The sequence below is a fragment of the Gopherus evgoodei genome, chromosome 6 (genome assembly GCF_007399415.2).
Source record: "Gopherus evgoodei ecotype Sinaloan lineage chromosome 6, rGopEvg1_v1.p, whole genome shotgun sequence".
Taxonomy (NCBI): domain Eukaryota; kingdom Metazoa; phylum Chordata; order Testudines; family Testudinidae; genus Gopherus; species Gopherus evgoodei.
In genome coordinates this window covers 101,897,073-101,911,857 of record NC_044327.1, presented here as the reverse complement: position 1 = coordinate 101,911,857, position 14,785 = coordinate 101,897,073, and the positions used below count along the sequence as shown (strand labels likewise).

The 14,785-nt window shown below is 39.8% G+C and overlaps 1 protein-coding gene across 7 annotated transcripts in view; it reads right to left on the bottom strand.

Moving 5' to 3' along the window:
- CDC20B (cell division cycle 20B) overlaps positions 1-14,785 on the bottom strand; it is a 63,646-nt gene that overhangs the window by 3,356 nt on the left and 45,505 nt on the right. For 4 of the 7 annotated variants that reach the window (XR_004000995.1, XR_004000994.1, XR_004000993.1 and 1 more), the window contains exons 9-12: positions 13,176-13,404; positions 10,733-10,858; positions 9,834-9,951; positions 4,119-4,305 (exon numbers count right to left, since the gene is read on the bottom strand). Coding sequence is in view for 2 of the 7 variants with exons in the window: in XM_030567343.1 (XP_030423203.1) it covers positions 4,205-4,305; positions 9,834-9,951; positions 10,733-10,858; positions 13,176-13,404 (574 nt within the window). In the remaining 5 variants the exon portion in view is untranslated. Of the gene's footprint in view, positions 1-1,305; positions 4,306-9,833; positions 9,952-10,732; positions 10,859-13,175; positions 13,405-14,785 lie in introns of those variants that run through there. The other 3 variants (XR_004000992.1, XM_030567343.1, XM_030567344.1) reach the window with 3 other exon arrangements.

Genomic DNA, 14,785 nt, shown 5'->3' with positions numbered 1-14,785 from the left:
ATTTTCACCTAATTGTAGCATTTTCTCCATTTTCTTTTCTTCTAATCTGCTCCTTCTCTTTACCTTCCTTTTGGATGTTACAGACACCATAATTATCAGTTAAAAACAACAATTTGCTCTGAACCAAAGATTCATCTTTTCCCCACTTCACAGTCAGAAAATGTTCATGGTCCTCCTAGTACAAAAGAACCCAAGAGACTAGGAAAGAGTGGGTCTGGCAAAGTAAAGTTCTAAGAGATATGCTGGGCTAGAAGAGAGGTGATAATATGAAGCCTTCCTTCTCTAGGGCAATGTCTTGAATCTTACCAAGTTTTGATTCTGGTGGCTAGCAATTATTTTACCTGAATGTTGTTTGACAGCTTCAGTACAATCAGTTGGACTCAGCATCATTCCCAGTGGCTCAGGACTCACATAGTAAAAATAACCTAAATACCTCTGTTGCTGTTTAAACTTGTTGGCATGTACAGCAAAGACACTAGTGAACCTGGGTACTGAAATGCCCTGTCACCTAAACTAGAAATATCTTCAGATCAGGAAAACAACATCCATCTATCTATCTAGAAAAGATATTCTAGCACTAGAAAAGGTTCAGAAAAGGGCAACTAAAATGATTAGGGGTTTGGAGAGGGTCCCATATGAGGAAAGATTAAAGAAGCTAAGACTCTTCAGCTTGGAAAAGAGGAGCCTAAGGGGGTATATGATAGAGGTATATAAAATCATGAGTGATGTGGAGAAAGTGGATAAGGAAAAGTTATTTACCTATTCCCATAATACAAGAACTAGAGGTCACCAAATGAAATTAATAGGCAGCAGGTTTAAACAAATAAAAGGAAGTTCTTCTTCACACAGCACACAGTCAACTTGTGGAACTCCTTACCTGAGGAGGTTGTGAAGGCTAGGACTATAACAGTGTTTAAAAGAGAACTGGATAAATTCATGGTGGTTAAGTCCATAAATGGGTATTAGCCAGGATGGTTTCCCTCTCTGTTCGTCAAAGAGGATGGAGATGGATGGCAGGAGAGAGATCACTTGATCATTGCCTGTTAGGTTCACTCCCTCTGGGGCACCTGGCATTGGCCACTGTCAGTAGACAAAAAGAACAGGAGTATTTGTGGCACCTTAGAGACTAACAAATTTATTTCAGCATGAGTTCCATTCTATGCATCCAAAGAAGTGAGCTGTAGCTCATGAAAGCTCATGCTGAAATAAATTTGTTAGTCTCTAAGGTGCCACAAGTACTCCTGTTCTTTTTGCGGATACAGACTAACACAGCTGCTACTCTGAAACCTGTCAGTAGACAGATACTGGGCTAGATGGACCTTTGGTCTGAGCCGGTACGGCCGTTCTTACATTATCCATTCCCATCAGATCTCCCCCTCTAGGGAAAGGCCAGTAAAAGTTTATTGGATAGATAGGGAAGAATGACCATGATTATCTAATGATGTGTTGCCATCTAGGATGCAATGATTTCCATTTACTAATGAGGTAGCCAGTGAGAAATGAACAGGCATAATTATTTAACCATTGAATCATCACAGCAAACCATCCTGTAGCAGTGAAGGCCTGATGCACGTAAGATAAGATGATGAAGTCAAGCAAGAAAGTCTCTGGTCTCTTCTTTAGTGGACATTTCAGTAAGTCATACTGTAAGTTAACAGAAGAACTCCATGGATCTAAATTTTTTAATCGCTTCAGTCATGCAGCACTCTGAGAACAACCTTGTTATATTCTAGAGAACGATGAAATCCTTGAACAGATTATTCAAACGTTCAAGAGACTGCTATTTGTAGACATAATTTTTGTGCAGCTCTTTATTCTGATACTCATTCTATAGTGTTCCATTTATGGCAGAAATGCTAAATTATATCATGTCCATGTCACAAAAGGCAGTAAAAAATAAAAATCCAGTCTTTTTTATTGTATTTTTAACACATGAATACTTAAGATGGATGCATTCATTAATGCATTAATTCAATGTAATCTAATTATTTATTTAAATAAGTCTCTAGGTACCCATCCAGTGTTCCGGGCGCTGATCCTAGAAATGAAAAATACAACATACACATAGAAAAAGGACTACCCATAAATGTATCCATCTCAATCTACTTCATCCTCAACAGCCTTAGCAAAGAGGGGGAAAAGATGGGCTTTGCTGTGTGCTCAGAAGCTTAACAAATATTAACTCTGACAGCCCAAGGAGAGGAGTAATTTCCCACATCACCATTAAACGTAATGCCAAAGGAAAAATTAGAATTAATCAAGATTTCACATTTTAAGGACCTCTGCAAGAGGGAGAAAGGATCAGCCTCACAGCACTGTATTTTCTGAGAACCCCCTTCCAATTTATCAAGCAACGTATGATCAGATTCAAAACAAATATCTCCCCTCATCTAGTTGGTGAGGTCATGATGTTCAAACTTCCCCAACAGAAAAAGGGGGGGAAATCCCAGAAATAAGGAGAAAACAAACAAATTCACAATTTACTGTTCCCTCTGCTTTCCCTGCAACTGAGGGGAAAAAAAATCATTATTCTGGTCACAGATTTTAAATGCTTGTTAAATTCAGCTGCAATAGCCATGTTCATACTGGAAGACAAACTCTGAATTAATAATTTCCTGTTCTTAGACCTCAGTTTTTTTGTAGTTATTTCTACATGCACCACCAAAGAGTTCTTATTTTCCAGCCTGCTTTGAAGTAAGACCACAATAGGTGGCCGCTAAACCAGAGACTTTGGGCTGTATCACACTTATTGTAAATGAACAACTTTTGATGTGCTTGTGATATTTGAGAAAATGCAACTAATGGTGTCTGCTCTCCGGCCCTAAAGTCAGTTCTTACATGATTTATAAACAGCAGAGTTGTGGTTTAAAATAATGGATGAGAACAAAAGATGTGACCATCATAGATTCATTTCCAGATGCCTCTGCAGCCCCCTTAACGTTGTCTGCCCTTTGTCACCCATTCAGCCAGAGCTGAATTTTCCTTTCTGAAAACCATGGGCTGACTTTATATCACTCATCGCAACTCTCACCTCCTCAGCTGAGTTACAAGAACCATTCTAATATTTTTCAGATCGAAAGGGCCATGAGTTTCTACTCCTACGGTGCTCTTATCACACAAAAAGTGTTTCAAGGGTCTTTTGCGGAACAGAAGCTAGCCTTTCCTTCTCTCTTGTCTCTCATTAGTCCATTCCAAGTCTGCTGTTTCTCTTGCTTTCAGATGATGGAAGGAGAATGCCAAGACCTTTGTGGAGTTGCAAATGCTTTAAAAAGCTTTGAATGAGAGCTTGCTGATCACTGAGCCAAATCCTGCAGTCCTTATTTAACTTATGTCAGTATTCAGTCCTTATTCAGGCAAAGTCTTACTAAAAATCAAAGAGAATTTGCCCCAGCAAGTATGAAATAAAACCCATGTAACTACGACAACTATAATCTTTGCTAATGCAGGGGATCAAACTGGTGACCTCTAAAGCAAAGGACATCCTGGCTGCAACAGTCTCACAGCCTCTGTTTCCTGGACATAGACAAGTAACTGACTAGCAAGTTACAAAAAGACCATATAATTATGATTATTATGCATTTATTATTTTAGATCTTAAAATCTTTTTGAACTACAGAGGGGTGGGGTTTAATAAAAACCTCCCTACGTTTCAGAATCTGAGCTCCAAATTCAAAGTACTGTTTACACAGCTATTTTTACTGTGCCAGCACAAACCCTACTAACCCAAGTCTGTCAACCCAGGCTGGGAGGCTAGCTTCTGTAGACTGTGTACCCCCCTGGGACTGTACTCCTGAGAATCGCCAATGTAGAACTTCTCATTAGGCCTATGGTTCAAAACTGACATTGAGATTTAATTGGTGCATGGTCCTCGCGCTGGCTCTCAGTGCATATATGAATGCCACCCATGGTTATCAGTTTAAGGAAAACAAATTTGATAATATTAGTCAAAGTTAGAATGTTTTTCATCTAAAGCATAGGCAGTGTGGGCTCAAGCACGTTCCATGTGATAATGAACTAAGGTGTTATCTTTATTCCATGTTTCATTTGGAAAGAATGCAGATTTGTTGTATTACTGTCATTGTATTACTGTCATTGCCAAAAAACCTTTAACTACTTACTTTCAAAAGTCAATGGAAAAAAGTTGTCACAACTAATTAGAATAATCCTACTGAAAATCGCTGCTTCTGTGCTTGCTTTCACCAGATTAGCAGTATTTCCACACACAAGCCATTCCATCAGCTGCAAGAGAAAAGATCCTGCTATGATCTGGGCTCAGTGCTAAGTGCAAGACTCTTCCTTTATGACCTACAAAACAAAACCACAATGTTTATAACAGAGATCAGGGAGATGTCATGATTTTAAAATGAGAAATCTTTGCCATTTTGAAAATTGCCCACCCATGGTAAGGCCTGGTTTACTATAACTACAGCTGCACAACATGTTGCATAGGATGTGCTGCTTGGTTTGGGCAAGCCTAAGATTTACAGCAGTTTTACATTAAGAAGAAGCTGAAAGCAAAATTTTCCTCTTATTAGAGGCCACATTTGAAATATCAGGACTTTACAAAAGCTCCGCAAGGCTTCTCTCAAAGGAGAATATTATGCAACTTTGTCTTAAACTTGAACTCTTGATTCTTCACTGCAGTCAAAATATGTGTCTAATCTATGACTGGTAATGTGTCTCACTACTGATCTTTCTCCTGTGGCTGCACATGCTTCTCAGACCCTTTGCCACTGATCCAGCAGTTATGAGACAGAGTCTCCAACTTCTGAGTTATTTGCACTATAAAGCACTCTTGAAAAAACTCCTACACAATAACTTATTGGAGTTGTACGTTGAGTGCACCCAAAGCACTGGTCTACAATTTTTGAGAAGTCGTCTGCTTCAGAGATAAAATGTGATATTTATTATGTATTTTGATGTGCTGAATTCAAATATGACAATTAAAACAACTGATTGGCTACTGTTTAAGATATTTAAGTTTTTACATTTTATGTCTATGTATATTGTGTAGAGAGTAGAGTTTTAATCATAAATTGTAAACCTAGGTCTTTTCATGTGTTTATGGTTGCTTTACATGATAATATTTCACCTGTCCTGTTTATGTAACACTTTAAAAATCAGCAAAAGGGTTATATAAATAAAATTTAGTATGAAACAAAAGGCAAAAAACTATTATGTACATAGTTTAGTCCTATTCAGTGTCTACTCGGCACTTGTTGGCTTGTCTCTTGTATTCATTAAATGGAGCATCTCTTGTCATTGTCCAGCAATAGTCTGCAAGCATTGATGGGTTCCATTTGCCCTCATAGCCTGCCAGGAGATTCCACTGCTGTAGTCTGGAGCCCAACAGCTCTGCCTTACTCTTGGGTAGTTCCAAATCCCTGACAAGATCATTCAGTTCACCTTGTGTTATGAAGTGTGGTTCAGAGGAGGAGGATGGGAGAAAAGGTGGGTCCTGTGACATTGATGGTTCAGGACCAGAAGTTTCATCCTCTTCCTCTTCCTCGTCTGACTCAAGTGAGAATGATTCTGGTGCATCAGGAACCGGCAGTCCTTCTCCGTGGGGTACTGGGCGTATAGCTGATGGAATGTTTGGATAATGCACAGTCCACTTTTTCTTCTTTGACACACCTTTCCCAACTGGAGGCACCACGCAGAAGTAACAATTGCTGGTATGATCTGTTGGCTCTCTCCAAATCATTGGCACTGCAAAAGGCATAGATTTCCTTTTCCTGTTCAACCACTGGCGAAGATTTGTTACACAAGTGTTGCAGCACATGTGTGGGGCCCACCTCTTGTCCTGATCTCCAATTTTGCAGCCAAAAGAAAGGTGATAGGCTTTCTTAACCATAGTGGTTATACTACGCTTTTGTGATGCAAAAGTCACTTCACCACAAACATAGCAGAAGTTATCTGCATTGCTCACACAAGTACGAGGCATCTCTGCTCACTTTGGCTAAACAGAAATGGGTCCCTTTGCAAAATCAAACACTGACAAATAAGAGAGCACCACACTGTATGATTTTCTAGAGCTGATATAGGGCAATTTGTTCAGCAGGGTGATGTAAGCTTTGTTATGATTGCACCATCCATGACTTCTAGGAATAACATGATGCAATTCATATCATGTATGATGCAATACCAGCTTCAGATTGCATCATTCATTGTTTTGCCTAAAAAGCAAGTACTGTCCAAACCCAGTCATAGATTTATTCATAGATCCAGTCAAAGATGTATTTTAGTCAGTTCTGGTTTAAATTGAGATCCCTTCCCTTTATAACTCATTTATCCTCTGCCATTCCCAAGTCAAGGGTCGTAGATACTGACCCAATAGCATATCTTGAAAACTAGAGCCAATCAACAATTTTAAGCATCATTTTCGTTCTCAGTGACCCAGAATTAGTAAAGTTGACTACATTTATTTCAGAAGCATTTTGGCTGTAGAGCAGTGTAGTTATAGAAAAAATTATTCTGGCTGCCTGCTGTGGCCACTTTGCACCAGTCCACCAGCACAAAGCTGCAAAACTAGCTTACCTGGTTACACAAGGATTCCCCCAGCACACAGGCGTAGCTGAGAAAATTCAGACAGAGCCATAGCGGAAAGATAGACAAGTATTATACTGGGATTCAGGAGAGCTGGTTCAGTTCCCTGGGCTGCCATAGGCTTCCTGTGTGACACTGAGCAACTTGCTTCATTTCTCTGTGCTTCAGTCTCCATCTGTAATGGGAATAACTGCACTTCTCTACCTCACAGGGATGTTTAATAGATAACTACATTAAATAGGTGAGATGCTCAGATGGCAATGAGGGCCATATGAGTTTCTTAGATAGAGTGGCCTAGTACTGCCAGGCTGCTGGAATGGCACCTTGCGACCATTGTGATTTAGAGCAAATGAGGGCAGTCCTGATACTGATTAATGTGTCACTTGGCAGAGGCTCTAAGGGTATGTCTATACTGCAGTTGAAAACCCGTGGCTGGCCCATGCCAGCTGATTCAGGCTCACGGGGCTCGGGCTAAGGGGCTGTTTAATTACTCAGACTGGAGCCCAGGTTCTGGGACCCTACAAGAGGAGAGAGTCCCAGAGCTCAGTCCTCCAGCCGAAGCCCCAGCGTCCACACTACAATCAAACAACCCCCTTAGCTGGGGCCCATGAGACCCAATCAGCTGACCCAGGCCAGCTGCAGGTGTTTAATTGCAGTATAGATATATCCTTAGGCTGAAATTTTGCCCTAGGCTTAATATTAAAATGCGACCCTGTCACTAATTTATTACCACTATGGATTAGTTTTCAGGCTTTGCTTCCTTACTGAGTCATTAAGCAATAGTGCAGCATGAGCAGTCCTATGCTGAGTGCATGTGAGTGGGAATAAGTCTGCATTGCAAAGAATTCTTAACACAGTCTCCTCTGGGTGGCTATAATAAACACAGAAGGAAAAGAGTCAGAGACTTACGAGGAATATCCAAAGAATGGACTCAATGTTTTTAAAAAGATGGTTCTATTCCAGTGGTGGTGTATTCTGAACTTGCAGGGTATTGAGCAATCTCAACTCCTATTGAATTCAATGGTAGCTGCGGGAGCTTAGCCCCTCAAGTGAGGTGCTCCATCCAGCCTCTAAAAAATGAAATCCAAAAAGGACTCATCTGTTACTTTCTTTCTTGTGAAACTCATGTGACTAAGGGTTTCTCAGGTTATATATATCAATTTTCTCTCTTACCCCCATATGCTTACGACAGGGCAGAGTCCCCTTCAGTAGAAACATCTTCTGGTTCATAATTATCTGGTCTTCACAGTTAAGAAAATTAGTTTCCATTGTGAAGAGATAAAACTGAAGAGGAAATGGACTGACCCTGGGTAACTATGCTGCTGTAGCAAATGTCACTTGTGTGCTGAGTGTTTCATTGTAAGCATGAGAGCTGAGTTTTTAATCAAAAGTAGGTTTAATTTCCATAGGCATTTAGGCTTTTTACACACGTTATTCAAACACATGAAAAGTCTCAGATTGTACTTACCGACTGAACGTAAAGCAAAAGTTTAAACTGATAGTGCCACAAATGTAACAAGTCATTCTTCAGCCTTCTCTGCCAGTTGCACAAGAATACTGTGGCCATAACATATGCATAAGTATGCATCAGTTCCCTCCCCCACTTACCCTCAATCTGACCATTGATGCCAGTCCCCATAGGCTGGTGTTGGGACCAAGTTGCTGGCACACAAGAGAAGCATAGGAATATATTTGTGCAGCCACTTGGTTGGCTGGACCCTCCCCAGAGATTCTGTGGAGTATACACCATAAGAGTTCCTCTTAACTCCTCAAAATAGGTCTAAAGAGGGATCTAGGTGTTCCACAGGCTTTATGCGGATGCTTCATGGTGGGTGAATTTCACCTCAGGATTGAATTCACCCAATGCAACCCTAATAGATGGAAACGGATTAAGATTTACTATCAGTACCACAGTAGAAATGCATAGAGTGGTATGAAAGCCAGACACTGTATCAGTGATTAAACACTGCACAAAAATGTACCAAAAAGGTGCCATAAAAAATATTTTTAAATGAACAGACACTCTTATGATACAAAAAATAGAAAGCCACGTTAGCGATAACTTACCATTGAGCAGGCAAATATAGGACACACAAATGGAACTGCAGTAAATACTTACACAATTTAGGTATACAAATGTGTGCATTTTTGTATATAAACTGGACATGTGTCTTAATTTAATTTTGGATGCCTGTGCTGAATTGTTTCAGATTATGCTGAAACAAGTGATGGTCTGTAACTTAACATATGGAAGTGACAGCTAAAACAAGCATAAATTGCAAGAAAAGACTCTAATATGATGTATTCCTGCAGCACAGCCCCATGAAACACCATTCGCAAGCAGAAAGGAAAACACATTTATTGTAACTGTCACTACAGTACATGACACACATTCCTTTGCACTATGAGGTCAAAGTCATTCATTAAAACAAAGAAAAAGCTAATTAGCAAACGGACATGTGGCAAGAATTATTTCAAGTTATTTTGGAAGGAGCTGCTGGCCCAGTGTTCTACAGGTAGCACTCTGAGCCGCTAGATTCAATATCCACGCTCAGCTTGTGGACTGGCCAGAACAGGATGGGAGCAGTCTTGCATTAGTACACTCAGCTCCACGGAAGGAAGAAGGGAAAGCTTCGTATTGTCCGTATCAGCTAATTTTTGAGAAACTGTGATGAAACAAGAGTTCTGTCCAGTCCTCCATGCTCAGTGAAATTGTACTGTGGGACTTACAGAGGAGGAAGAAATGGTGGGCACCCTCACACTGGGTCTTAGATGGCCTCCAGCATAATATATACTGATGTAAAGGGATCCCATTGCCAAAAAAGTATTTTTATAGAGGTAGTTCATTGTTAAGTTAAATAAGCTAAAAAACAGCCTTTTCAATCACATACATAGACATCCATTGTATGTGCATGCGTGCACATGGATAATTAGATGCACATATATAGTACGTATATATACTGTATATAGATATTCATTCATCAGCACACAAAGTATGTGTATATTCAATATAAAATATTCAAAGTATATTCAATCACACCAGTTTGTGTGACTGGAAAAGCTGCTTTTTTAGCTTGTTTTATTTAACTATATATGTGTGTGTGTGTGTATGTGTGTGTGTGTGTGTGTATATATATATATATATATATATATATATATATATATATATATATATATATATATATATATATACACACACATATACATATATAAAAATACATAGGTTACATATATGTAGAGAGAAAGTGCAACTAAGGAGATAAAAATTGGTTCACTGAAATACTTACCATAGAGATCAGTTGAATTTGTAAGTGTGGGATACTTCCATATTTTCATCTGATATTTAGGGAGACCTTGTCCAGTCATTAATTCATTGGTTTTGGGTAACCAGAACAGGGAGCAAATCTAGTGTAGTTTAAAAAATCATTGTAATCTTTTTAAAGGATCTACATGTACCATTCAACTGTTTTAGACTGACAATGTTCTTAGTAAATGCTCAAAATGTACAAGTTTCTGAGCAACAACAGAAAAATAGTTCCATATTCATGTAGGAAGGATTATCTGATTGCCCTCTATAGCGACTGTTGCTGAGTGCAGCTGCATTATCATCCTTTCTAAAAAGGATGGCATCCTGCCAGATCTAAAAACAAAATCCTCAGCCAGAGTCTTAGCTCATGGAAATTGGTATAGCTCCACAGAAATCAATGGGGCCATGACAGTTTACACCACTTGAGAATCTGTCCGACTATCTCCTCATATTCAATCTATGGAGACTGACTGTTGTTCTCTGGCTCCTCATGCCTCTCCCCACTCTATTGCTTCCTGGAAACCCTGCTTATCTCACATCTTCCTCTCCTCATTAGGCATTTGGTCAGTACCAGGGTTGATGGCTAGCACATGGCCTTGCTATGAAACCACTTGCCTGTTACCTCTTCTCTGACCAGATTAAAAGTTGTGAGGAAACAGGGATGGTGATGACTGGCACATGAATGAAAGATCCTGAGCCCAACAAGATTACACAGCAGTGAGAATAGTTGAAATGCATATATAGATAGACAGAACCCTGCAGCCACTCTGTACACAGAACTTCCACTGAAGTCAAATGGGAGTTATGCCGGAAGAATATAGCTGTACGAGGTGAGTTCCGCTCACAGAGCTTAAGTATGAAGATATTTTATGCATTCACCTGAGATTTTGTGTCTGTGGTTTTGATGGTTTTCCCAGTGCTTACATCCCAGACACGTAAAAATCCATCCTTCATTCCACCTCCTGTGGCAAGGATTTCTGACTGCCATGGACACCAGTTCATAGCCTAAAGGAAAGTAAATAGATAAGACGCTGGATTAGAAGGTGGTTAGTTGGAAGAGGGGAAATGGGGAATGTAATTGATTTTGCCTATAAAATGGCTTGGAGAAATGAAGCACAGTCACTCAGAACACACCTGGGTCAGAACTCGAGGTGCATCCCAACGCACACATACCTAACTCAGCCCAGGCTGCTTCCAGGGAAACCACAAATGTAGGTTCAACTCCGCTCCAACCACTGCTTCAGGCCCCCATTGCCAATGCTTCACTGTGGCCTCATTGCTTTCATGTAAGCCCATAAAATTTAGGTTCTCTTGGCTCCAGCTGTTGCTTATACCTCATGTTTCATAGATCCATACATTTTAAGGCCAGACAGGACTGCAGCACCTCACTCTATATGACCTATATGCGTCCAGGCTTCTAGGACTTCTTCAGACTGCTTCTGGCCTACTCCTGAGTTGTAGACTATATCTAGTGGAGTGCCAATAAAACCCAGGTTCCACCAATTTCCGCTGCCTTTTACTGCTTTTACCTTTTACTGCTGCTGTTCCATTGCAGTTTCAGACTATTTTCAGGGATACATAGCCCATAAAACCTGGGTTCCCCCAACTCCCATTTCTGCTTTCTGCCATCTTTCCTATTCCACAGATTCCAGTATTTTAAAGATGAAGGAGCCATAAAATGTAGGTCCCCCACTTTCAATCATCTGATGCTTCCCCTCATTACTCATCCCATCATAAGCACTGTCACCAGATGTCACACCCATGAAGGAAAGCAAGCTTATGAGGGGGAGGAAAACACCTTGTTTTTTAAAAATTCCAGGAGAAATAGCTACCATTTTATTCTAATGCTTCTCTTCTAGAAGTGGCATAAAGTTTTTGTATTAATCCTCTTATGCTGAGCTACTGATTTTGTTGCTGTACATTTTATTTTTATTTGGTATCATAGTTAATATAGCTCCTAAATGGAAAAAAAAAAAACACCAGAGAAACCAAAGCACCAGCAAAAACTACTAACAACTTACTTGTGGTCTAGAATGATTCATTAGGGGAACTGGTGTCTGAAATTAACTTTAGTGCATTCTGGGTAGCAGAAGTTAAGAAGGACCATTCAGACAACCCTAAAAGTTTAAAAGACCATGTACAGCAATGGAAGAAATACTACTGTAGCCAATGATTTTAGTTTATTGTTCATTTATTGTGTGGCTATGACTAACTAACATGTCATATATAATCATTGTATGTTAAACAGAGTAAATTGTAGGATTATAGAAGTATAAAATTGAATAGTAGTTAGAAGGAACAATCATGCATTAGGTATCTAAGTAATTAGGGCTGAAGCCCAAGGCCTACAGACTGAGGCCTGTAAGATTTTAGCTTAGCCATACTAGTCCATAGAGATAAAATATGTTAATCCTATGCCCTAAGATTACAGGAAAAGATGTACCGATGGGTGAAATTAACAGAAAGAGTAATTTTTGCTTACAAAATACCTGGTAATCACATTTTTCTAGCACATGCCCTAACCGTAGAGTGCACTATGTGCATAAATGCTAATGAGGTATGGTCAGAATTACATTATAAAAAGAGGGTGCCCAGAGTAGGAAAATTGAGCTCCCTCTGGGAAACTCCAGCAGGAACCATCCCTCTACTGATGAGCAATTCATGAGAAACTCCCAGACCCTAACACTATTGTTAAGGATACGAGTATAATTATGTTTGTGACTTGTGCATAGGTCTGTAGAAAATTTCTATATGCTTGGGCAATCATAACTTTAATTGTAACTTTAACAAAACTTGGACACCTCTACCCCGATATAATGCTGTCCTCGGAAGCCAAAAAAATCTTACCGCGTTATAGGTGAAACCGTGTTATATCAAACCTCGCACAGCCCGCCGCCCCTCGAGCACTGCTTTACTGCGTTATAGCCGAATTCGTGTTATATCAGGTAGCGTTATATCGGGGTAGAGGTGTACAAGGGCTCATCTAGTTTACTTGTGAATGTCTGTGTGGTCACTACCTTTGGTCTTTGTATGTTCCTAGACACTCTAAATCTAAAGCAAGTAGTAGAGGTGACTTTCACTCTGTTAAGCTTGAAACTGTTGCCACCAGAGCTGAATCCACAGTGGTATAATACCACATTACAAAATTCACTTTAAATAAAATAAAAGGCTACACTATTTTATCTTGAAAACCTTTTATTCAGGTCATAGTTTTACTGCATCAGCAATAATACTGCATGTAAATATGTTTAGAAAAATATCAATTCTCTCTGTTAAATGTGCTATATATGAAATAAAATATTAGAGCATTTTTCCTTTGTACCTTTACTGCTGAGGCATGAGGTATGGCCTTCAATGGCTTACAATGCACTGTCGCTCCGGGGTCATTAGGCCAGATATTCAATAGACCATCACTGGACCCACTTGCCAGCAGCTTGTTGTTTGTGGACCATTTCAGGCTGCAAATGCTCTGCTTGTTATGGCAAAGGGTCCCTACATGGTGCTGAGAAATCCGAACATCATGATGATGAATTAATCCTAGTCTTGAACCACTGCAAATGAGAGGAGACAGCATTATTTGCAAATTCATAAGTCTTCTGTGGTTTCAGAAGCAAAACACAACAATGGGGGAGGGGGATCATGTATATCAAATAACAAGATGACAAACCAAAGGCAAAAACAAGCTAGTGTCAAAAGTGTACTCAAGTTTTAATGCTGCCATACAATGGATCAGAGATAAGTGGATGCCCAGCCCAGGTCAGGGAGATTAATTGTTCTCCATTACACATTGCACTTACTTGAAGAGATAGTCTAGTGTATGTTACCAATTTCCCCCTATAGACAATTCAATCACTTACATTATCCGTAAGAAAAGCACTCAGCCATTTTTTTCTGTCTTGTGAAATGTTGCAAGGTCAATTGTGGCTTTGCCACAACTCCCAGCTAAGGGGCAGTACATAGCTGCATAGCCCCAGGAACAGATCAGGAACCAGACGTTGACTCACAGAGTCACCATCAGGTCGCTGGTTCGCCAGCTCCTGCAGGGTGAGAGGTAATCAATACCAACCCCAAACCTAGCTCCATTTGCTTTCTCTGCCATGCTGGCTCAGCTGTGCTGACTGGCATTTTGGGGAATGGATCCAAGGCTGCACCCTCTTCTGAACCCTGATATATCCTTCTATAGGAAGGCAAGTAATGGCCCCCAGGGAATTAAGGGGGCTCCCTTACTACCCTGGGAGCACAGCCAGGTCACAGTTTGGTTCTTGGTGGCGTGGTTGTTAAACAGCACAAAAATACCAGGCAAATTAATAATATTTAAAAATACCTTGCTGCAGATATACCATTCTCTACCCAGCAAAAGATTCCATCTACAGCAAATCAGTGGCAAAATGAGAGATCCTTCCATGGGAAATTCATAAATTCATTCTGACCAAAACTAGATGGAAAATTACCATCTAGATTAATAATAACTTTCCTTACTTGGTAAACCCAGGCATCTGACATTACTACAAGAAGATCTGGTTAATATAATAATTATAGCAAACTATCCATAGAGTATATCGTCAAAGCCACTTAGTGTTGAGCTTTTCTTTCAAGAAAGGCTTTCATTCTTAGGTTTTTCATATGCAAGTCAAGAATCACTTTGGCTTGTAGCCTCTTGTTAACATAAATGCAAAAAGAAATGACTGATTTGTAAGATAGAGTATTTCATTAGCTTGTGTTATATTGATGTGCTAAGTTACTGAAATTAATGAAGCCCCCAAATGCCTGAATAGATTCCAACAAGATAGGCCACCACTTTAGCGTAAGTACATGGTTACAAAATGGTAGATTTCTGTGTATTTTGGATTTGGGGTGATACCTTCTTCTGGATACGTTAAGAGGAATTAGAAGACCCCTAATTTATTAATATTCTATCGAATGATACTGGCT